The sequence below is a fragment of the Typopeltis vanoorti genome, chromosome 5 (genome assembly GCF_054136105.1).
Source record: "Typopeltis vanoorti isolate ZY-2024b chromosome 5, IOZ_Tvanoo_1.0, whole genome shotgun sequence".
Lineage (NCBI taxonomy): Eukaryota > Metazoa > Arthropoda > Arachnida > Uropygi > Thelyphonidae > Typopeltis > Typopeltis vanoorti.
Genome location: NC_143553.1, coordinates 158462210 through 158488825, shown reverse-complemented (window position 1 = coordinate 158488825; position 26616 = coordinate 158462210). Strand labels below are relative to the sequence as shown.

Sequence of the window (26616 nt, the reverse complement as noted above, 5' to 3'; positions counted from 1 at the left end):
AATAATTTCATTGACACTACATCAGTTCCAGGAGATTTTCCTTTTGGCAGCTGTTCCATTTCTGATATCATGTTGCTTTTGATTATCATGGATTCCTCAACAAATTTTCCTTCAATATTAATATCTTTCTTGTACAAATTCTCTACATACTCTTTCCATCTGTTTTCACGACTATTACTACTTCTTCCATCAAATGTTTTCCTGAATTACTTTTTACAACTCCTAACAGGGATAAATTTCTCTGTAATTTCATTTTTATCTTTTTGAACAGATCTTTTATCCTGTCTGTAATGTTACTTTCTTCAATTTTCTTGCAGCTTTTATTTAGATGTTTTTCCTCATTTTACCTAGCCAGCCTTGGAAATCTGCACTCAGTTGTCTAACCCTTTCTTTGTTTCTCTGAAGTTTCATTTTTCTTCTGCTGTTTGAACAGCTTCTGACAGCCACTTACAATTTTTATTTTTTTCTTGATGCTTTACTCAGTCTTCTTTGCTTCTTCTATTACTGTATATTGTTTTTTTTTTTCCCACACAGTTCTAATTTTCTTCCTGTCCTCTCCAAACTGATTAATCTCCTTCCGACTTTTACTTTAAATGCTTCATTTACATGATTTAAATCAAAGTTGATACTGTCCTTTTGTTTCTTCTTACTCCTTAATTTCAATTTGACTTCAGCTGTCAGTAATTCATGATCAATCTGCACCAGGTAGTGTTTTTGCTGCTTGGATAATACTTCTCCCTCTTCTGTTAGCAACACTATATTCACCATTAGGCAAAGTTTATGTGCACAATCTTCTTTTATGTTGTTGAAAGGAAGTGTTTGCAATAAATAAACTGTCCTCGACCCAAAACTCCAACATCCTTTCTCCTGCTTCATTCCTAAGTGCAAACCAAATTTTCCAGTGATGTCTGATTCTTTTCTCAAACTTTTGCATTCCAATCACCTAATATAAAAAGAACATCTGTTTTATCAAAACTATATACTACTTGTTATAATCTACTGTAAAATTCTTCAAACTAATCTTCACTTGCATCTGTAGTGGGTGCATTCATCTGGATATACTTTTATTCAAAAAATGGCTTCTGGCAATTTGGATGAATTTATAATTGAGGGAGATAAAACAGAAGTGGTGGAAAGTTATGATTTACTTGGTTCCAGAATAAAAAAAAAAGGTCAATGTGAAGATAGAAGTAAAATAATAGCTATGGAAGGGGAAAAAAGCTATGCTAAACTCAACAAATATTATGAACGACAGATGTTATTAAGGTCATGAAAGAATTATTAAAGCAATTGTCTTTCCAATGATGATGTATGGATGTGAAAGCAGGATCATTAAGAAAAATGATGGAAAGTGAAATATAGCTATTATTTCTGGGAAATTCCCATGTTATTCCTCTTAAAAAACTATTATTTTTATGGCTATTTTTGCCTGTTTTCGTTTAGGAGTGTCCCTTATTTTAAATACATTGCCTTGTTACTCAAGATGCTTTTTACTCTGGAGTAAAAAGCCAATGAGCGTGGTTAGTAGTTGAAAGGGGACCAATCGTTCGATGCTGTTGGCACACTCTCCCTCAATGAGCCATTGGACTCCCTGGAGGTGTCAAATAATAATAATATTTAAAATAAGGGACACTCCTAAACAAAAACAGGCAAAAATAGCCGTAAAAATAAAAATGGAAAGTGAATTTATTCATTTGGATTATGGAGATGGAAGAGACTTAAGAGTACAGGGATTGAAAGAAAAATGAACAAGAAGGTTTTAATGAATATAAAGACAGAATGGACTGACTGTTAAACCGAAGTCAATGCGCTTTTGGCTACATTATAAAGCAGATGAATACATGGAAAAAGTATGTTGGGGAAGGCTGAGGGCACAAGAAGGAGAAGAAGACTGTGACAAAGTATAATGATATATAAAAATATATAGATGGACAATATATAAGGAGCTTATGTTGTCGATCTAAAGGAACTAATGAAAACTGTTTGAAAGAGACAGGAGACCAAGTGTTACGGAGCCTATTGTGGAGTATCTGAATGAAATCAGATACAATTTTAGGCTTTAATAAATTAGTTATGTATGAAGCAATCTTATAAAAAACTGGAAAGATCTGATTGATATGATTAAACACCTTCCTTCCCCTACTCCGCTTACAGTGACATAATGCAGCAATCTTTTAATGCTCTGTCATGAATTTTTTCAAATTTATCGTTCAAAGTAAATTCACTTGTCTTCATTTCCATAAAGAATATTAAAAAAATAATGCTATAAATCATCATACAAAATTTTGTAGTCATTATTAAAACTTTATATAAGTTATAAAATATGGCTAAACTTCAGCAATGTTTCGTAATAGCAAAGGAGACAACGCAACAGAGTTGAGAGTATTTAAGTTCAGTAACTGCATTTCATTTCAATCAACATACATCAAGAAGTTATCATTCTTGTAGTTAAATAGGCTGAAACTGCAGAGTAAAACTATTTTTCTTACCTGAAAATTTACCTAACATGCTGTTTCATCCTACCCAAACAAGAAGAGCACTACTAACTATAACTAGCACTTTGAAACAAGTGAATGCATGCATGAACAGAAAAAGAAGAAGTAGTACAACAACCAAACTCAAAATAACAGCTGTTGTTTTGAGTTTGGTTGTTCTCGAGCTTTTAATGAGAAAGTCGATTCCTTAAGAGAGAAGAGAGGGAAAAGTTGGAAAAAAAAAAAAAATACAATTAGAGACCTATAGTGCTTTCCATAATGAAAGTGCTTTCTTTCAAAAATGGTGAACCACCACCAGAAAATAAAAATCTAGAAGGCATCTATTGTTTTAAGGCTGAACAGTAGTATAGTTTGGAAAAGGTTAATTTCTCTAATAATTTGGTCTACCATTTTCTTCATGCTGTGTGTGTACTCCAGTCATTAGATGAAATTGCAGACAGAACACTTTACTTGTTGCAAGACAGAAATTTCTGTTTTCTTCTAATACTGTAGATATGAAGAAAACTGTATTCAAACAGAAAAGAGAACAGATTTCATTAGAATGAAAGGACTGTTTTAAAAACTGTCAAGCCAACAGTTTTTCCTAAGTGTTTTTTCTTCATGGTGAACATGAAGAGAAAACACTTTATTAAAGTTTTTTACTCTTTCTTGTTCCTCATAAATTCACTTTGGACAGCCTTAATTTGATTTTTTTTTATTTTATTCTTCCCAATATAATTCATAATAGTAATTTTATTACATGGCTCAATTAGACTTATTATTGGTCTGTTGTATTCTTTATATTTGGTTACCTCAACCCTTTTTAAGATCTTTATAAAGACAGAATTTTTGAGTTCATTAATCACACATCCACTTTCATAAATAGGTTAAATAGTTTCCTCAGTTCTTCTTGTCCATTCATTTTCTTCTAGGGCCTTTAGTATTTCTGAATCTGAATGTCAGATTCAGAAATACTAAATGAAGACAGGAAAGGCACTAGTTCAACGTCAATGTTGAACTAGTGCCTTTCCTGTCTTCATTTGTTCTACAGCTCTTAATATTTCTTTTTTTTATGTATTGTAGGACCATTGTGAATGCATTTCAAGAATGACTGTGTGATATAAAAATAAATAATATATGAATATATTAAACACACACACACAGTGTAAATAACTAATGTAATGGTTATACATCAAGAAATTAAAAGAGCAATTAACATTATATACTACAGAAAATTCAAATGTCTTGCAAATGCTATGTACTGACTGCTCCAGCTTTCTCACAGTAATTGTGCAGAATCAAACCAAGATTCTTTAAAACAATATAAGAAATCTATCTTCTAAATATGGCTCAGTCAATGGGTTAAAATCCATGGTGGGTTTGAAGATGCAACAATGCATAACCTGTTCTCTTTTGTGAGTGACAGCACTATGATGTTGAACTTCCAAATCCCATAATTTCTCTCATAACAAATGTATGCATTTCTACAAGAGCAATACACTTTGTAGGCACTTGGATATTTTTGGAGTAGATTGCTATCTTTAAAAGACTGCATAGTTTTTGGACTAACTGAGCTACTATACTGCATCTCTACTCTGACTATTTCTATTCTCTTGTTCCTTACTTTGATTCCATTTATATCCATCTTATTTTCATCTTTATGCATTCCATCATGCTCTACTATCATTATGTTCTCATGCTTATATCCATTATTCTCATATCCTTCCACAAACTGTTTCGCTGATCTTTAACCACTAGCTTTATCCTGATTCTGTGTAATCTTAGCAAACAACAGTTGCTCCAAATGTCAAACCCATTCAAAAACAATCTACATTCCCTTCAAATTCACTCCATATATTCACAAACTGCATGCCTTTTACCTCACATAATTCAGCCAACTTGTCATTCATTATCTATGCTCTCCTTTCATCAGAATTATAGTTATGATGTATTATTACTCCTTCCTTCCTTCTATACAGAAGATCAGTTGTTCATTTCACTACCCCCCCCCATCATTCCTTTGACATTTGCTTCATACTACTTACTTCCTCCTCCACACACACTTCATTTCATTCTTTGTGTTTCATCAACTCCTGCCTAAGCTCATCATTATTAGCACTTTAATCCATTTCCTGACTACAGCTGGTGATGCCATTCTCATTTCTGGAATGCTCTAGCCCAGTGGTTGGCAACATTTTTCATATGAAGGGCGCAATACTGCGGGCACCATGATGCTCACAGTCGGTGCATTGCCGACTCCTCCTTATTTAAATAATTTAACTTAAAATTACAATTGGCATGAATGGTTTTGAAATGTCTTTCTATATTATTTTTTTTTTAGAAATAGCCACACTATTATTGCATAATAAACAAATACATTTGCCATTATGATTATAAAGCAAGGCCCTCACATCTGATCTGACAGATACATGCTAATTGTTAACATGAATATTCTTTTTGTATTCATTTTTTTTTATGGTATTTTATATTCATTCATATGTGACAAATATGTTGTAAAAGCGAGGTAAATAAACTAATGTTAAAATTTGAAATCTCATTTTTTTCTTAAAAACAACTAATCATAGAATTTCTAAGCCTGAAATGAGAGAAAAAATGCCTGTGTCATGAGCCCTACGTAATTTTCAAATTTTATATTGTGCTCTTCATATTAAAAAGGTTGCTGACCTCTGCAAGATGTGATTTACATTTATGGAAAATACTAAGGAAAGAGGTCTGGAGCTTGCTCCACCTTTACTACGAGTTGCCCATAAGGTACTACTTATGCTTGCATCCGCCGAAACTTTTAGTTTCTATATATTCGGCACGAAACTCTTGTAGTTTCTATATTCGGCTATGAAATAATATAGAATTCAATATTCACTTAATTTGAACCATCATGTATTATATTTGCAATGATTTTTCTTTATGTTTTCTTGCATTTTAGCACATACTAGTAATGAATGTATCTCTCAGATATACTGCGCTCTACGCTGCGAGCTCCAAAGCAGTTTACAATAATTTCTCTGAGGGCGCACTAAAAATTCACTGCATTGCCAACCCCTCTGCTCTAGTCCATTTTAATACTTTTCTTTTTTTTTCTTACTTAATAGCCCATAACCTTTCACGTTTTTCATGTACACATATCAATTTTTACAGCTTATCCACTGAGAGCAAATTTCAATCTTTTGCTCTCTCTTCATGATGAAACTTTTCATGTCACTGATGTGTATGAATTCAATTTCTGAATGCACCAAACAGCAGTCACACAAACTAACAAAAGAAATATAAACACCACTGAACAATGCCTATATCTAGTCTGAAAAATGACTACTATTATAAAAAATAAAGCAATAGAATTTAAAATATCATTTTCTCAGCACTGTTCAAAAACCTCATTACACTATTTTTAACAGAATAATAATAAATTTATAATAGAAGCAAATTGATACATTTAATTACATGTATTAAATAAAACAAAATATGCATATGCAAAATAAAACGCAAACTCAGTTAACAGAAAAAGCTGATTTCATTATTAGACTATAAGAAATTATTTTCTTCCATATTATTTGAGCCTAAAAGAGGAATGAAGATATACTTCTTAAGACAAGCCAAGACAGATAACAGGATTGCAGTATTGAAGACTAAATTTCAGAAGTTTAAAAAACTAATAGAACTAATGCGCTGACTGACATGTTGTGGAATACACTGAACTTTGAAGTCTGATCAAAAGTAACAAATTCTTGGTCTATACCTTCATATTGGTGGGTGTGTTAGTAGCCCTGTAGTTTTCTGAGCCATCTAATTTTCCAAAAAATCTCCATTCAGAATTGATGAGGTTTTAGTTTTAAGCATTCATTCATCTTTCAGTCTCCCATTTGCTACTGTCAAAATAGCACATCACTCATGATAAAACTGTCTTGATAGATGGATATGTAAGATGCAACAAAAAAATTGTAGCTTCCTGCATTTTCAAAAGGCTGTCTGGGATGAATGAATGAAAATAACAGAATAGGCCCAATTTTGCTTTATAGCCATCTATCAAGTATATCTCTCATAAAAAGTTATTTCTATTTGTCACCCCCCCCTTCCCACATATATGCATATCTATTTTTAGACTGTATAAATGAAACACTCAAAAAAGACTACTAGATTCAACCAAAGGCTTGTGATAAAGTACAAAATGGAGAAAAAAAAGAGAACTTGGAATACTTAAAGCAGGTGGCCACCAAATTGAAAAAAATGCAAATAAGAAATCAAGATGTACAAGCATTAAAATGGGAGTGAAAAAAAATAAGAAATTTGACAATAAGGAAATACGCTCTGATTAATTTTAAAACCTTCCAAAGATAGGTGGGCCAATGCATTATTAAATGGGTGTTACTAATGCAAAGCTAACTCAGAGTAGAATCCACTACAATTTTTAAAGGAACATTCTGTTTATGAATTTTTAAAAGTCTATGAGTGTTACAACATAATGCAAGTGGATTTTTTATTTTGTTTATTATTATATGAGTACCTCCATGGAAACAAAATACTCATTGCAGGAAACCCATTATTCACACTATACCTATCCAACGTCTCTTTAAACTCATCTACTGATGAAGCACACACAACCACTGCAGTCCATTCGTCCCATTCACAACCACTCCACACACAGCAATTTTACCCAGTCACAACCGCTGCAACTCATTCTATCCTCCAAGCAAAAAATTGAATTCATACACTGATGTGTATGAATTCAATTTCCATGGGTGACCCTTCATTCTTTCCATTCCTGCCCTGTATTAAAAAAGTCTTCGGTGTCAATCCTATAAAATCCCTTTAATAACTTCTATGCTTCTATCAATCTCTTCTTTTTTCACTCATCAGCTAGTTTCTGAAGCCAACAGAGCTTCAATCTATTTTCATAGGGAACATTCCATAGACCTGCCACAATTTTTGTCACTTGCTTCTGGATTCTCTCAACCATTTCTTCATCTCCATGGAATCCAGGTGACCAGATCTGCATGCAGTAGTGGCTTTCTCTCATAATTAGCTTTTGGTCTCCCTTACCATATATGTCACTCTTCTTGCCTGTGCCTTGTACTGCTCATGCTGACCTTTTTTTCTTAAACTTCTTGAACTTTTTCTCTGTCTGCAATTCCTGCTCCCATTCATTTATCTATTTCTTACTTGATTTATTCTTCTGACTCTTGTTATATGGCCTTTTATTTATTTGGTTATTTACTGTATCTTCATACCAAATTCAGACTTCATCTAAAAGCTTATTCAAATTTATTAATTAGTGATCGTGTAAATCTCAGAACATGTTATAAAAAGTTGAGTTTCTTGAGATAATCTTTTTATAATTATTATTATCTTGGATTATCATAGCACAACTTTCATCAGCTTCCAATGTAATAATACTGTTGTCCGAGAACTAAAACTTCATTTTTAGTTAAATTAGAGGTGTGGCTTTCAATGATATCAGTAACTTGAAAAGAATAAAAAAAAAAACTTAATTCCATAGCAGTAAAATTTAGTTTATTTTAAAAAATTATGTTCAATTCCTAAGTAAACCTAACTGTCAAAAAGCAGAAGCATAATTACCATAACACAAAACCCTGCAATGTGAAAGATCAACAAAAGCTTTGAGAGACCCAAAAAACTCTCAAAGTCTCAATGGCACCCATCAAAAGAATACTGTGAGGCAGTCAAATATTGTTTGGATATCCTGTGATAGCAATATGCTTCCCCTCTCCATTATTCTTCAGGTGGATATAAAATAAAAACACTTTCAATTAATACCCCCTCCATTTTTTTTTAAGCCAAACGCTTCACTTCACTTCACAAAATAAACAAATATATTAACTATTACAGCAATTTGTAAACTAAAAATAATGCAATTTAAGTTAATAACAGGCAAAATTACAGCAAGCAAGAGAAGCAATACATGTCCCCTCCCCCTTGATGTACTGTGACAATTTTAGATTTAAATAGTGATTTTGATTAAAATGATCAAACCTGAGTATGCCCATTACGTTCAGTGAATAATTTAAATTGCAAACATACCACCTCGAAATATAAAGATAGCTCTTCCATCCTTATCTCTGTGAGGAAGAAACGTTTGGTAATTTGCAGATAAAACATCTTTTACTGCAGATGGAACAAAGTCTTTGAACACATCAGCATACTTTAATCGTAATGCATAATAATTCTTAAGAAGCTTCAATGCACGGTCATAGTCAAATTTTCGAGCTCTAAGAAATCTCAGAAGAAATGCATCATCAGTTCTGGATACTAGATTCACATCTTCTGCAATGGAATATATAAAAGTTAAAAATAAAGCAATAAAATTATTAACAAAATTAACAACATTCTAGTTCTGTTAGTCTTTCATTACATGAAAAGGTCAGCCCAAAAAAATAAAATAAATAAATAAATTTCTTTTCTTTAAGAAAATAATGAAATTATATTTCCCAGTACAGTAAACTCTTAATTATCAAATAACCAAATTCTCAGTTAACTAATTCTCGAATGGATAATGCAAACTGACTTAGTTCAGCATCTTGTAGCCATACATTGTTAACTTGTACCCTCCATTAACTGAAGAGCAAACTGATTTTCAAATGCATAATTGAGAGATTGTTTAGTAATTTTTATACATGGCAGTATTAAATGCGCGTTCGCTTCAACATTTGAGATTAATTTCATACTAACATATGGAAGTATCTTAATGATTTGAGTATAACAGTTCATATAAGACCAATGGGAGAACTTGCATTTATTTTTAGTGCACTGACACCCGTCAATTTTTTTCTACATATTTTTGATAATGATTAAAACAGTATTTGAAAACTGAAAATCAACACTGGCAGTGTACGTGGAGTTCTATATATTGTCAACTCTCACTATAACAAACACCATTATAGAAAACTCACCAGCATGACGTGCTGCTCCACAGCATCAATTTCTACTGCTGTATGGTTTAGGTGCTATGTGCCTTTGGCATGCCAATTGATGATTCATATTCATTCTTAACGAAAGCTTATATTCCAAAAATTTGGGAATCTATATCCCAAAACGGTTACCTCAACAGTTTTGAGATATATAGATTCCTGCAACATTGTGAAAAAAAAGTTACAGGACTTCTGGAGCAATATGGCACACTCTCCCTCAATGAGTCTTTGGACTTCCTGGAGGTGTCAAATAATAATATGTCTGTGGCTGCATGCATTTCCAAAGAGTATGAAGGATATGATGACAGAATTGACATAGCACAGTTCCACATTGGTCCAACAAACTGTTACTTGGGTATCTCTAATAAACTCTGCTCAGTGGAATCATGGATATGGAATTATAAAAGTAACCTAATTGGGGTGCTTAAGGGTCAAAGCTGTATAACTGAGAGGAGACCTCCACATAGCCTTTAAAGGAATGCGGAGAACCGACCAGGGCTTCTGACCTAATGTCCAATCCTCACCTTCTCGTGGTGCACCCTGTTGGGTATCTACTTTGATACTGAACGAACGAGGATGGGCTGGCAATTTGGGATTTAGCCGACCAAATTGTATTCTTATTGGTTAAACCAAAATAAAAAATGATGGTACAACATGACAAAATTTCATGCCGGCTGGGGCGTCGCCCGGTTAAACAAGGCCCCCGTTGTTTTCGCCAGGGAACCAGGGCGAACAGCGAAAAGTCAGCTACTGGAACAAATCTGAAAACAAACCCCAACTCAACATCACCAGAGTTAAAGATCGGTACTATCAACGTAAGAAGCCTGAATGGCAAAGAAATGGAGCTAGCTGAGGAATTAGATAAGTACCAGATCGACATAATAGGGGTAACTGAAACAAAAAAGACCAAAACTGGTGAGATCTTTCTGAGCAATAAATACAAAATGTTATATTCAGGCAATAACAATCAAGGAAAAGAAGGAGTAGCCATAGTATTCAACACAAAATACGAGGCTAATCTTCTTGAATGGCAGTCAGTCTCAAGTAGAGTAATGTGGGCAAATATGAGAATGGGGAACTGGACAATGAGACTTATTTGTGCCTATGGTCCCACAGAAGGTTCTACTAAGGTAGAAGTGGAGGAATTTTTTGAGGCTTTAGAAAAAGCAACTGACACAATGAAAAAGGAAAAGTTGGTCCTTGTTGGGGATCTAAATAGTAGAGTAGGAAATGATTGTGAGACATACAAAAATATTTTGGGAAAATTTGGAGAAAAGAGCAAAGCTAATAATAATGGCAAATATCTGTTGGATTTCTGCTCAGGACATGGACTGGTTATTACTAACACCATGTTCCAACATAAAAATGTGCACAAATTCACATGGAGAGAAGAGGCTAGGAATAAGAAAAGTCTCATTGACTATGTTATTGTTGATAGTGATGTTTTCTCCCTGGTGCAGGACACCAGAGTGTACAGAGGATTTGAAATTGGAAGTGATCACTATTTAGTCTTGAGCAGGATAAAATTGAATTTTATATTGAAAAGAATAACATGTAAGAAAGTTTTAAAGCGAATAAAAGTTGAGCAGCTCTCAGATGTAAACTGTAGACTAAAATACAGAAATATTATTGAAAAGAAAATGAAAGAGTTTGTGAACAGGAATCAAACCTTGGAGATTCAGTGGCAAACTCTGAAGGAAACATTGATTGATTCTGCCAGAGAGGCATGTGGTGAGGTTGTGTGCAAAGATAAAAAAATCAGAACTCCCTGGTGGACACAGGAAGTTAAAGAGGCAGTGAAGGAAAAGAAGAAAGCATATCAAAAGTTCCTGGCAAATAAGTCAGCTTTTACTCTTACAGAATACAGAGACAAATGTAAGAAAGCTAAACAGTGTGTAAAACTAGCTAAACAAAAGTCATGGGAGGACTTTGGCAAGAATATAGAAAATAAATATCAAGAAGGTGGCAAAATATTCTGGAGGTTGTTGAAGAAGCTTAGGAATGGAGGAAAGAGTGCTGTAAAAGGAATTAGAGATGATAAAGGTGAAATGAAAACAGGAGAAAAAGATATCCTTGAAGTATGGAGTAATTACTTTGAAAAACTGCTAAATGAAACAAGCAGTGATGACAGCACAGTGATAAAAAACACTGACCAGGCATGCAGTCAGGAATACATATCCATACTTGAAGTAGAAAAAGCCATCAAAGGCTTGAAATGTGGAAAGGCAGCAGGAGTAGATGATATTCGACCAGAAATGCTGAAGTATGGTGGTATAAGAGTCTTACAGTGGCTGCACTGCATAGTTCAGAAAGCCTGGACAGAGGGACGAATTCCCGATGATTGGAGTAGAGCTCTCATAGTACCCATATATAAAAAGGGAAATAAAACTGAATGTGAGAATTACAGAGGTATTTCCCTACTGAGTGTTCCTGGCAAGATCTATGCAAGTATACTTGAGAAACGGTTGAGAAGAATTGTGGAAGAAAAGCTTGGTGAAGAACAAGCTGGATTCAGGCCAAATAGAGGCTGTCAGGATCAGATCTTCACTTTACGACAAATAGTCGAGAAAGCATGGGAATATAACAAAGATCTGTATTTAAGTTTTGTTGATTTGATAAAGGCATATGACAAGGTGCCAAGAGAGAAGCTATTCAATACGCTGCAGTTATATGGTGTCAATGGCGCATTATATCAAGCAATACTTAGTCTTTATTTGAGTTGTGAGTCAGCAGTTAGAATTGAAGGAAGTACAGGAAGATGGTTTAATGTTAAATCTGGTTTGAGACAAGGATGTACATTATCCCCTCTGTTATTCATTATCTATATGGATCACATTATGAAGGAAAGTGGTATTAAACATGATATCATAATTGGAGATGTTAATGTCAGCTCTTTGCTTTATGCGGATGATGTTATACTTCTAAATAAATCCGCTACAAGTCTGCAAGATTCTCTGACTAAATTGAATAGCTGTTGTAATAGATATGGTATGAAGGTCAGCAATAAAAAGACAAAGACAATGAAAATAGGCAGAATCATTGAAAATGTCAACTGTGTTGTGAATGGAGAACCTGTGGAACAAGTAAAACATTTCAGCTACTTAGGCACAATTTTTACTGAAGATGGTGAACTAAATATAGAAATAGACAACAGAATCAGCAAAGCTGGTATCGTGGGAAGTCAGTTGAATAAATTCATATGGAATAAGAAAGAAATTAGTCGGAACACTAAATTAGCTGTATACAAGACTGTGTTCAAACCAATTTTAACTTATGGATCTGAGAGCTGGGTCAGAAGTAAAACACTTGACCAAAGACTAGAGACCGCAGATATGAGAGTCCTGAGAAAGATTAGAGGCGTGAACAGATGGCATCAATGGCAATATCATATTAAAAATGAGGATATTAGGAAAGAACTTGACATTGTCAGCATCCAGGAATGCGTTAGCAGAGCTAATCTCAGATGGTATGGTCACTTAAATAGAATGGGAGAGGAAAGATTAGCAAAACAAGTGTTCTCTGCCAGGTTAGCAGGAAAACGACCCAGAGGAAGACCAAGATATAGGTGGATTGATACGGTACAAAGTGCCTTAGACGATAGAAATATAAGATCTGATAATGTTGGAGTCTTGACAAGTAACAGACTGATTTGGAGGAAAATTGTAGATAGGAAGTTAGTAATGATGTAATTTTTTCATGTAGTACTGTCATATCCTGTACACCCCTTGAGGGTACATGGCAGGAATTTGATGATTTGATGATGACCTAATTAATATGAGATGAGAACAGTGTCCTCTCATTAAATAGAAATGGTAAGAAACTGAAGCATTAGTCAGTGGATACATAGAAAAACACTCAGCAATGGTATGATTCTAGGTCATGGTGTCAAATCTAAGAGGTTTTCATATTTACTGACTATAATACCTATCACTTTACTTTAATCCTATCACACTTGCCAGCCTGCTCGTTCAAATCCCACCATGGGCATGAATGTTTGTTATCATCTTCAGATAAGAGATAAATTTCATCACCCAGTGCGCGACCACCACCCTGCAAACAGTAGCTTGGGAAAAAAAAAGTTCCACATTTGGTCTCTAGACTGAAAAAAAAAAAAAAATCAATTTAAAAATAGAAAAAAGATCATCTCACTCTTTGTACTAATACAGTATAGGCTTACAACTTTTTATGAGTGGGAATCACATAAATAGACTGCATTATAGCACACATCTGACAATATATCTGGCTTCATTCCGTGCTCTCCATGAGGAAGAGGGTATATACCCTACCCTTTACCCCTTTAAAGAGTTCTCATTTTTTACAAGAATGATCTTGTTTTCCTGCTATCCTGTGCACATTATATATATATATATATATATATATATAATATTTGATATTCAAAAAGCTGGGGATCGTACCGTATTTACTCGAATCTAATCTCACTTTACCCAAAATTAAAGTGAAAAAATCATGGTGTAAGATATATGCAGGGATTTTTGGACACTAAAGTCAGTTTAGTTTTTCAGGGAAAAACTAAACTGACATTTATAATTAAATCCTCAGTATTCAATATAATTTATAATTGTTCACATTATTTATAAAATGAATGCATTTAAATTTTAATTATCAACGTCATGTAACTGTTGCAGTTTTTTAAAAAACTCTTGGCAATTATTTCTGGGGAAATCATGTCTCAAGCTCTCAAAATCCAGTTGCACAACAGTTCTAATGATGGTCTCTTAATCTTCGCCTGGAGTCAGGTCATGGCCACTGGTTGCCATCCACTTCATGTAGAATTTTGTGCGTAGTCATTGCATGGTTTATTGACCAATACATCCAAGGTCTGATCACCAGGAATTATGGCCACATTGGTCTTCGCAATGAAATTTGTTTTACTAATTCAGGTGCTAAGCCTCACTGGTAACTATCCTATATGAGGACAGCCGGGCATTGAAATAAGTCCCTGGGCATTTGTCCCAAACTGTTTTAATCCAATCTTGAACTATCGTAGTGTCCATCCACCCTTTTTCTTGAACTCTTACATAAATTCCAGAGGGAAATTTCCACTTTACATTGTTTTCCTTTTGAATATTACGTTGATTATTACTTTCTTCTATCTGCAGTAATTGAGACCATGATTGTGCATTGTGATTTTTCACTTCCAGTTGTCCGCATTATTGCACTTTTTTCACCATTTTCTGTTGTCGTTGTTTGGTGCTGCATGTCAAAATTGAGGGGTGTATATAGACATTGGCTATTTGTGATAAGATATATTTTCATAGTTAAGAATTTATGGAGACACAACACATGTATTAGAATAATTACTTTACTTAACATTAGGAAAGTAACATTCGACATTTCAACCTCTGTATTGGGGTCATCATCAGGAAAAATACAAGTATAAGATACAAGATACTGCACCATACAGAAGTAAAACGACTAAATGCTTATTAATCTTTTAACCTAGCCTGACCTCTTGTGGGAGAAAAAATAAAAAAATAAAATAAAATTGCCATAAAATGGAATGAAAACAATCAACGTCCACCAACCCTACCTAATTTCCGAATGTTGGACAATCCACAACTTACAAATCAGGCCACGCCTCCGGCTATTTAGCGACAACAAATGCCCTTATTTGGCAGATTCAACTTGCAGTCATGACATAGCCCTACACTCATCCCAAAAATGTTCCGATGATGGTCAGTCGACTGAAATGGTTTGCACCCCATTAACGTTCTCCCCTGCCCCAGTTTTCCCATAAGTAACCCCCCCCCCCAAAAGTGCCCTTAAAACCCAATAATAAATATATATATATATATATATATATATATATATATATTATTAAAATAAACCCGGGTTTCCAATTTATTCTTCCCGGTTCAAAACACATCCCCCACGCACCCTTTCCCCTTGCTATAAACAACCTTCAGCAGGAACATGGAATTTGAAGACATCCTGGTATCAAAAATTTTTCCTCCCCTTTATTCTGCTATAATTGCCTTCAATATTCACCCATAATGTCCTAAAATATATATATAAAATTTTTTGAGTAAAAATAGCCAATGTATTTAAAATAAGAGACACTCCTAAACAAAAACAGGCTATAATAGCCGTAATAATAATAAAATAAAATAAATTAAAATCACTGCCTACAGTGAAACTTTGTCAATAGTTTCACCTGCTGATGTTATGTTTGAACATAACATCAGCAGGTGTTATGTTCAAAGTACTATTTGTGATTAAAGTACTATTTGTGATTAAAGTACTATTTGCTCAGGTCAACTATATTCGAGCTCGGGGTTTGAAACACAGAATGTTCAGGCGTTTCTAGAAGAAAATGATGCCGAGTACAGGAATCTACCATACCACACTAATGCACGTTGGTTGAACCACGATAAAGTTTTGTCACGCTTTGTCGCTCTAAAAAATGAACTAGTTGAATTTTTGGAATCACAAGAAGATATGGAAAAATTCCCAGAAATAGTGGATGAAGAATGGAATCAAGATTTATTTTTCTTGTGTGACATTTTAGGTGACTTGAATGACCTTAACTTACAGCTTCAAGGAAAAAATAAGTTTGTTTTTCAGTTAATAAAGGCATTCAAAATGAAATTAAGTTTGTTTGAAAATCAACTTGCTAAGGGGGATGGATGTCACATTTCTTAACTTGTCGACAGAATATCCCATCAAAATATCATTCAATGGTGGGTAGAAAATATAAGAAGCACATGACTTCTGAGTGAGGAGTTTCAGAAAAGTGATATTCTCAGTGAAATTAATAGTAAAGTTTATACTTATATTTAAGTGGTTTTCATTCAGAAATTTTGCAGCTATATCTGTTTGTAAATAATTTTGATTATAATTTTAATTGTAACTCTCTAAAAAATTTAAATATGCATATTAATTAGTATTTACTGTAGACCTACTAACAAATTTACTTCAGTTTAGCTGCAGTGGACTAATTTACGATTCAAGGTCTAAAGTGATCTGGCCCTTGGTCAGGTGGTCCAAGTCGGGTTTGGCCCTCAAAGATCAAGTTGTGCAGGCCTGTTCTATAGGTTCTCCATTCAGGATACAGTTAATATTTTAAATCTTTTTATTGTTGATTTTCATACCAAACTTACACAACAGTTATTCAATTTAGTCAGGGAATCTTGTGGACTTGTATTGGATTTATTTACAAGTACAGCATGGCAGGGAAAAAAAAAAAAAAAACTGAAGTCACTTCACAGTGACTTCAGTTGAAAGTTTTCATGTGAAGTCACTTGAAGTGACTTCACATGAAAACTGTTTACTTATACTTGGATAAAAGATGAAACCAAAAATATATAATTTGTTGGCATCTTTAATTTATAGGTTTAAAATTACTTTCCTTCATGTGTGCACACACACACAAACGTTTTTTGTTAACTTTTATTTTAAATTTTAAAAAATTTAATGATTTTTTATGATTGCCATTCATAAAAGGTTGTACACCATTACATAAAAATCATTTAAAATTTTTAGCCCATCCATAATCAATATATGGGGAGGCTAATGATAGCTTTTAATTTTTTTTTTTTTTTTTTTTTTTTTAACTTAATGTGGAAACCGTGCACTAGAGACCAAGCATGAAGCTTTCAAGCCAATTCAGGCCTCTAACAAGAAATGTGGTTAAATTAAGGGGATAAAAATCCCTTATTATCCTCTTAATTTAATTAACTTTTTATCCCCTTAATTTACCGTATTTTCTGGTGTATAAGACGCACTTTTTTACCTTAAAAATTCATCTTAAAAATGGGGTGCGTCTTATATAATGAAGGTAAAGATTGCTTCCTCTTTTCAAAGTCATATGCACTCCCTTTTATGTTCCGAGATTTTTGTAGGTGGTTAATGGTGCAATCAAATTGATGCGTGACCTTCACGTGACTTCTAGCGCGTCACTGGCTAAGAACTTGGCGTGGTCAGAAGGAGATTTTGTACAATTTGCATAAAGAAAAGCGCGCGGAACGTGGAAAAATTGCGAAGTGGCCAGAACTAGAGACTGAAGTTTTGAAATGGGTGCAAGAAAATCGGCAAAATGGCATTGCCATTTCAACAAAAATGATTCGTACACATGCAGTCAAAGTAGCATGCGAGCGTGACATTGAAGATTTTAAAGATGGCGTGTCATGGTGTTACCGTTTCATGAAACGCAGTGGACTTTGTATGTGTACAAAAACAAAAATCAGTCAAAAAATGCCAAAAGAATATGAAGACAAAATTATTTCTATATTATAAGAAATTAATGATGATAGAGAAGAGTCAGATGACAGTGACATGGGTTTTGCAGGTTTCTGAAAGGTGAATTTACTATTAAAAATTATCTATTCTTTTATCCATTTTTTTTTTTAAATCATACTTTAAAGTTTAGGTTTTTTCCAGAAAATTGTATTAAATTTCTTGGGTACATCTTATACACCGGAAAATACGGTAATTAACTTCGCCAGAAAAAATAGTCATTTGGCTTTTCATCTTAGTTATAAGAAATGTGGTTGTCTGACCCTAGGTGATGATAATCATCTCTCACCTAAGGCAGAGTGCCCATCTATCCTGTTTTCACAAAAATTGTCCTGGCACTTTCAGGACACCAGTGTGATTCATTTTTCAACATCTAATTTTAAAAATGAAATGTTCTCATTTCGTTTCTTTTATTCTTCTTTTTCTGAAATAGTTGTCTGATTTATGAATGTAACATTAATAATCAAACAAATGTTTGATTTATCCCAATCAATCAATCCCATAATAGACTCAATGATTAAATATAGGACAAACTGGCTAGACCATATAGCAAGAATGCAGAGAGAAAGATTATCAAAAAAAATCTTAACATATAATCATAGAGGAACAAAGAATATGGGGAAAACCAAGAAGAAGATGGACTGAGTCCAGAACCTGGATAGGAAGACGATGACGATCAAACAAATGTTGCAGAAATAAAGAGTATTATTTTCTGATGACTTTTAAGTTATGTATGGATTAATGATTATTATTAAGATGATTGGCTTTTTTCTTTTAAGTATAAGAGCCAACCAGTCAAGATGGAAAGCGCGATAGTTTTTTTTTAGAGAAACTAAATCATATTTTTCTTTCATTAATAAATGCAGACTGTATTAATTTGTATTTGTTAAAAATCGGCTTTTGCTTATATTAATCCATTTCTCACATAGCCGTTTACATCTAGTTCAGTGAATGGAAAGACAAGACTCATCAGCATTTAAAATCAAAGCTGAGAATGAAATTTGAAACAAAATTAAGAATATTTACCTGTCACTGTTGAAAACATATTGGATCATTTCATGATTTTCTGATTCATTCTATAAAACAGTAATGGAATATATGCAGGAATAGACTTATCCTGGACAGTAATAAATAAAACTTATCACCAGTTTGAACTATAAATGTAGTCTCCATAACAAAAACACAAGTTATAAACCAATATTATTTAATTAATGCTACTACCTGAAAAGTTATACTGAAGGAAAAATTGCATTTTGGTGTTGGATGGAAAGAAATTTTCCAACATGAAAACTACTGTGGAATTTATTTTGATATTGTATTGCTTTGGCAGAAAGATTTTTCTCTTCAGTAGAATGTATTATGGAGCAAGTAGAAAAGCATTGCATCTTGGCACAGTAAAATTAATGATAATTATAAAAACCTATGTCAAAGTAATGAAATATAATTTCCAAAAGTTTATAAATGAAGTTAAAACAAAATTAAAAAGAGATGCATTTTTTGGAAAAGTATGAGACAAGAATATGTCAGCTGCTACATCAAAATTTCAAGAAACAAGTTACTAGGGCTTAGGTGAAACAGCTGAATTTTGAGATACTTGTTTAGTAATTTAAATTTCATTTTATTTTTAAAAACATTAAAGCTAGTTTGATTTTTTCATTTTATTTACTATTTATCCCTTAATTTCAACTGGCTGTTATTTTGTAAATTTTTTGAGAAAATCTAAATTCCCCCACCTCAACCGTTGATGTCCTGTTTTTTTTTTTTTTTTTTTTTTTTTTTTTAATCATTGGTCAATAACCTAAGTGAGGTGAAGGTATGAATGAAATGAGATGATAGGTGGGTATGAAGGCCTGATTGGTAGTGGAAATTAGGTGGTGAAATCTGAGGTTAATGCTTAAAGTTGTACAGCAGAAGAGTGCAGGAAAGAAAATAGTGAGCATGTTACTCAGATATGATAATGCAGAGTTGAGGAGAAGGGCATGATAGTGAGAATGTGTTGAAAGGCTTAGATTAGGTGGATGCCTGGAGTACATCTGAGGATAGAAGAGAGCTGTGTGTGTGTGTGTGGGAGATGGAATGCATTTTAATGAGAAAGGATGTAGAAATATTGAATATGGAGACTTTTGAACAATGAATATATATTATGAAAGAAAATACACTGGGTTTATTTGGTTGTAAACAATGCATAATAAAAACAGACTATCTTTGCCATTAAAACTTGGGTTTCTTATGGGTTAGAACGACATACAAAAATAGAAGAAAAGGCTAACATGAACATTACTAAAATATATGAAACATGTGGGAACTATCACAATATAAGTTAAAAATGAAACCAAGAGAAATGTGGCAGCTGGCATAAGTTAGCTGTTGTCAGCATTGTGTGCAAATAGTTGGCTAAAAAGAAGTATGACATGCAGAAAGATCTGATGAGCGATTTCCAAATATTAAACAAGATCAATCCTTGATTCCAAAAGACACACTGAATAGTGTGCCTTGAACAGATGACCACAGTAAATTCTTTTATGCTGTAAGCAGTGAAGTTGGCCTCTATGTAAGACATTGAGCTCTTATTCCAATAATGCAGCATGTGTGTGGGAAAAATGAAAACCCAAGACCAAGTTGTCCTCTCTGTTGGAACATATTGGAGACAACACATTCTTTCATGTTCTCATTTACATGGCCTTTCTTACATAGGACAGAAATAAATAATCAAAAAAAAAAAAATACTAAAATTACATTTTAGTTTGTTTTTAATAATAAAAAAAACTTGAAAAATTTAATAAAAAATTTAAATGGAAAAAATGTTAAACTGTGTGCCAAAGAGCCACTGTTCACCTCTTTCAAGTTGTTAAATGATACAAAGTTTGTATTCAAATCCATAAGGTTTTTAGATGTACTAGTTCTGCTTTTGTTTGGACCATATTTCACAGTATCACTTTTCCATTTTTTTTTTTGTGGACACAACTAGGTAAATTCATCAATTCAAACAATTACATTCTGAAAAATGATTCCAAAATCTGAATACCAAGGAAAGATGCATATCCTGATGTAAACTAAGTGCAACTTCTTGTATAATCATGGAGGATCATATGTCTTAATGATAACAATAATGGTTTTGCTAAAGGAAGATAATGTTTTAGCAATGTTTACTTATTATAACAAGGTGATGAATACATTGGACAAAGAGGATGCATATACAGTAGTTTAGATTTTTCAAAGGCTTTTGATAGACTGCCACATGACAAACTAGTAGTTAAATTGCAACTAGATGGGAGTTGGATAGTAGATTAGTGGTTTGGATTGGAGATTGGCTGTCTGATAGGTATTAGCTTGTGAATGGGGAAGTGATATCTCAGAAGAGGAAAGCCATGAGTGGCATGTCCCAGGAATCTGTTTTAGGGTCACTGTTGTTGTTTAATTTGTATGTAAATGACAATGGAAAGGGCTTAAATAGTGATATACAGTTGTTTGCAGATGATGCAAAGTTGGGGAGAGTTATAAGTAGAGCAGATGTAGCTTTGCATGAGCACCTCAATATACTGTCTGAATGGGTGAGTGTGAGTGGGGATGCAAGGTTAATGTAGCAAAGTAAAAGGTTATGAAATTTGGGAAGCAAAGATGGGATGTAGAGTATAGGATGATTGGCAGAGATATTTTAGAGGAAGTGGAGGAGATAAAAGATCTGGGGATTATGGGAATGATGGAGAACACTGATGAGTAGAAGTGAGGATGTTATGATTTCATTGTACAAGGCTTTGATCAGGCTGCATAGGGGATTAATGTGCAGAGATTTGGTTGCCTGGTTTTCAAAAGGATGATGAGCTGTTGGGGAGGATTCAGAGATCATTGACTAAGTTGGTTGCTGGTCTCTGGAATATGAGGACAGATTGAGAGAATGCAAATTACAGAGCCTAGTGGATAGAAGGAAGAGTGGAGACATGATTGAGAAAGAAGGCCAAAACATCAGCAGACAATATTCCCTCAAAACATCATACGTGGACGATAATCTATGCATTGGAGAACCTACACACACATCACCACCTTACAAGTGTCCCATAACAAATTACAGCAACAGACTAAAATTCACCAATTTCCAAAACCTGACATTAATCAGAACAAACAATAGCCATGAAAAAATACCACAATATTTTAACTGAATATTGATCATACCATCAATATTCAGTTAAAAAATCTGTCATCCTATCACAATTCATAAATGCTTACAAGTTTTCAACTAACCATAATTATCTCAACACAGAAATAAAGAATCTAACACAGATTTTTAAAAATCGAAATTATCGTACACAACTAATAAATTACGTAAACAGGACAGCAAAAACCCATCAAAACAACCCAACAACCAAAACAAACTTCCCAAAACAAAAAGTTATCAAACTGCCATACATCCAGAACACATATAAAGCCTACAAATACATTTTTAAACATACTGACTATAAGCTGGTATTCACCACAAACCAAAAATTATCAACACTTCTAAAACTCACTAAATCTCACACACAAAGAAATATTAGAACACCACAATGTAGTCTACAAATTTCCTCACCAAAAAGACTGTGATGTCACATACACAGGTTCTACTATCAGGTGTCTTTATGGGCAAGACTACAAGAACACTTCCATGACTGTAACATCCCTATTCCAGAACACTTAAACACTAGAAAACACAACAACAAAAAAGAAAAATAGAATACAAAGTACGGGGAAAACAGAAATAGCAGTTCACACTCTTGAACAGAAACATATCCTGTAAATTGACAAAGCCATAATAATAGACAAGACAACGAAACAATGCTTAGAATATTGGAAACGATAGCCATAAAATGTGACAAAAACTCAATGTCCACCGACCCTAACATAATCTTCATAACATAAAAATCAGGTCATAACTCTGACCAATAGGCAATAACACAAGCACTTCAAAGGCAGAAACACCAAGCCGACATGACATGGCATCCACTTCCCCCATGAATTGTAATGACGACAGATGGTAGAAACGGCTCACACCTTGTTATTGCCTCCCCTTTCTCCCACAAACCCTTCCCCTTCCTCAAAAAAATAATTTCTATTTTCAGACCCCTTTTTTCCATCTCTTCCCCCTTCCAAAAAAGTGCTCAGCCAACCGTTAATAATAATATTATATAAAAAAAAAACCAGGTTTTTTGAAATTAATTCTCCCACATTGCCTCAAACCCCCCATTTTTTTCAAAAGAACCCCCCCCTTTAACAGCCTAACAGCAGAAGTATGCACATTGCAGAAAGAAGAAGCCAACAACATTAAAAAAAGGTATATGCGAATTTTCTTCCTCTATTACAGGGTTTCTCAAATTGTGTTAAGTGAATAAGTGTTCTGTGATGTCAGTGACCAAGCAGTGTATTTTTAAACATGGAAGTAATTCGGGAAAGGGAATACTGCTGTTTATGACTGGTCATAAAAATTGCCTGCAGGCCGATTACAACAATGGGCGGCGTATCCTCTGTTCTCAAAACTGAACGAAATAACATCTGTGTTGCAAATGTTAGTGACCAATCAGCAAGGAAGTATAAAGAAAATTTCTCTACTGAAATTGAAGATCAAGGTAGTCTGTATCCAGTTTTCAAATCTAGTAATACTGAATACTTTCTTCACAAGTTCATGTTGTAGGGTGAACGTGCTTGTTTCGAAACCGTAGTGCCATGATTTTTTTTAAAAGTAACAGGCCTACAGATTTAAATTTTAATATGAATAAGAGACAAAGGACTTTGATTAATTTCGGCATTAAGAAATCTCTTATTGAAGGTGTTTGTGATGCAAAAGATAGCGATTCATCCACCTCCAGTCTACAAAGCGATCTCCAGGATGTACAAAAAGAAGGGAAAACTACCAGCACACAGAAGAAAAAGTCTGCATTCACTCGTAAGTACTTATAATATTATAAATTTCTGGTGATCAGAATGGGATATGTCAATAAAAATCAGCACAAATTAATTTAATGATGTTGGCCTGAGGAAACTACAATATGCTACAAGATTTCATTAGCCCAGTGATTGATAACCGATTTAAATGTAATTTTATATTTGTTAACATCAACACCATATATGTAAGTGTACTAATACTCTTTATGACTATGCCATAATCAATTATTAATATTGTAATGTATTAATAATTAATTAATAGATTACAAAATAACCAATGTGTTCAGTGAAAATTTCAGGATTTTGTAAAGTGTTCCGTAATAGGAAAAACCTGGGAAACGCTGCTCTATTACTCTCTATATATTTGTCTCTATAATGCATCTGTAATGCCCTAAGAATTCTTGAGTAACAAGCCAATGACATTAAAAAGGGACACTCCTAAATGAAAGCATGCTATTTTGCCTGTTTTCATTTAGTAAAAATAATAATCATTTACATTTACATTTTTTTTTTTTTTTTTTTTTATAATTAGGGATCAATGGCAAAAAAAAAAAAAAAAAAAAAAAAAAAAAAAAAAAAAAAAAAAAATTCCAGGGTTTCCTGAATTCTAAATTCAGTACTGTTTACCCATGACTTAACCAGTGCAGGAATATTCTTAAAACATGGAAAAGCAAGCAATTAATGTGTTGTTTATGAGAGGATATTTATATTCTGAAATTATATTTCCTTGTATAACAAACTAACAAAACTTTTGCTTACCAATAACCATATCTCTTAGAGCTTGAATATCTCTATCTCTCCAGCATGGTTTCTCCATTAATTCTTCTTCTGCTTTCTTAATCAATTCAGGACTAAGTGATGCTTGCTGAAATGCTGTAATTATATTTCTTTCATTGTCTTGAATTGTAGGAGTTGTGGCCATAGCAGTAATAATCTTATCCTCAGTTACTTGATGCACAACATTAGCTTGAAGCTATATTATGAGAGAAAGAATTAAATCAACTAAGTGCATAGTGTTTTTTTTTCGTGATTTATATACAATTTTACAGTACAACAAGTAATAATAATAATCTGGAAAAGGCATATGATAAGGTGCCAAGAGGAAAGCTCTTCAAAATGCTAGTTATATGGTGTAAATGGGACATTATATCAAGCAATACATAGTCTCCATTTAAGCTGTAAATAAGTCAGCAGTTAACATTAAAGGAGGTACAGGAGAATAATTTGAGGTAAAATCAGGTGTATGACAAGGATGCACATTATCTCCACTATTATTCATTATTTATATGGATCACATTATAAAAGAAAGTGGTATTAAATCTGATATCAAAATTAGTGATGTTAATCTTAGCTCTTTACTTCATGCAGATGGTGTTATACTTCTGAATAAATGCAGTACAAGTTCTAAAAGATTCCCTGACTAAATGGAATAACTGTTGTAATAAATTTGGTATGAAAATCAGCAATAACAAAACAAAGATAATGAAAATAGGCAGAAACATTGAAAATATCAACTACATTGTGAATAGAGAACCTATAAAACAAGTAAAACACTACAGCTACTTAGGCATGATTTTCAGTGAAGATGGTCAATTAAATATGGAAATAGACAACAAAGCTGGTATGGTAGAAAGTCAACTGAATAAATTTATATGGAATAAGAGAAAAATTAGTCAAAACTTTAACAAAACAATTAGCGAAGTTTAACTTATGGATCTGAGACCTGGGTTTAGAAATAAAACACTTTATCCAAGATTAGAAACCTCTGATATGAGAATTTTGAGAAAGATTAATGGAGTGAACAGAGCATCAATGGCAATATGACACTAAAAATGGAGATGGAGATGAAGAACTCACCATTGTTAGCATTGAGGAATGTGTTAGTAGAGCTATTGACAGGTGGTATGGTGACTTAAACACAATGGGAGAGGAAAGATTAGCAAAACAAGTCTTCTTTGCCAGGTTGGTAGGAGAGAGAGAGACCTTAAACTGAAAAAAACCCATATAGATTCCCCTTGTCACAACAAGAATCGAATTCAGGTCTTTTCTAATCGAACAGCATAATGTTCTGCTGTTCTTCCAACTGCGCTATAATTTATGCTAAATCATAGCAAGAAATGAACTCAAGAGATCGATATGTTATTTAAATGTAATTATTAAAAAAAAAAAGGAATGCAAAACAAAAATCACGGCATTTAAAGAACCATCTCCAGTCAAAAATAAAATCCCAATTATCAGGATTTAAAATAAAATTTTAGAACAAATTAACTGCTTCAAATACCTCAGATGTGCTATATTGTACACAAAACCTCACAATGAGATCAAAATTTCAAACCTCCTAAACCAGTGATGGTAGCCTTTTAGGCTTGGTATGTCAAAAATTCATAAAATGCCTAAATTGAATCCCCCCCCCCAATGCAGAGAAAGAAATGCGAAAAAGGGTGAATGAAAAGAAGTATTAATGAATGTGAGAAGCATAATGATAGATTAGAGCAGAGGTTGGCAACGCAGTGCCCACAGTGAATTTTTATTGCACCCTCAGAGAAATTATTGTAAACTGCTTTGGAGCTCGTAGCAGTAATTTTGCGGCGTAGATCGCAGTATATCTGAGAGATACATTCATTACTAGTATGTGCTAAAATGCAAGAAAACATAAAGAAAAAACACTGCAAATATAATACATGATGGTACAAATAAAGTGAATATTGAATCCAACATTATTTCATAGCTGAATATAAAAACTACAAGAGTTTCGTGATGAATATATAGAAACTAAAAGTTTCGACAGATGCAAGCATAAGTAGTACCTTATGGACATCCAGTAGTAAAGGTGAAGCAAGCTCCAGACCTCTTTCCTTAGTATTTTCCATAAATGTAAATCACATCTTGCAGAGGTCAGCAATCTTCTTAATATGAAGAATGCAATATAAAATTTGAAAATTACAGAGGGCTCATGACAGGCATTTTTTCTCACATTTCAGGCTTAGAAATTCTATGATTAGTTGTTTTTAAGAAATATGAGATTTCAAATT

General features: G+C 33.4%; 1 protein-coding gene across 2 annotated transcripts in view; it reads right to left on the bottom strand.

Annotated features, from left to right (window-relative positions):
* Positions 1–24487, bottom strand: part of LOC150106995 (alpha-tocopherol transfer protein-like) — a 67804-nt gene extending 43317 nt beyond the window's left edge. For both annotated transcript variants that reach the window (XM_090392867.1, XM_090392869.1), the window contains exons 1-2: positions 24344–24487; positions 8529–8771 (exon numbers count right to left, since the gene is read on the bottom strand). In XM_090392867.1, coding sequence (XP_090248993.1) covers positions 8529–8771; positions 24344–24401 — 301 coding nt within the window. In that variant the 5' untranslated portion in view covers positions 24402–24487. The remainder of the gene's footprint in view (positions 1–8528; positions 8772–24343) is intronic.
* Between the last annotated feature and the right edge of the window lie 2129 nt (positions 24488–26616).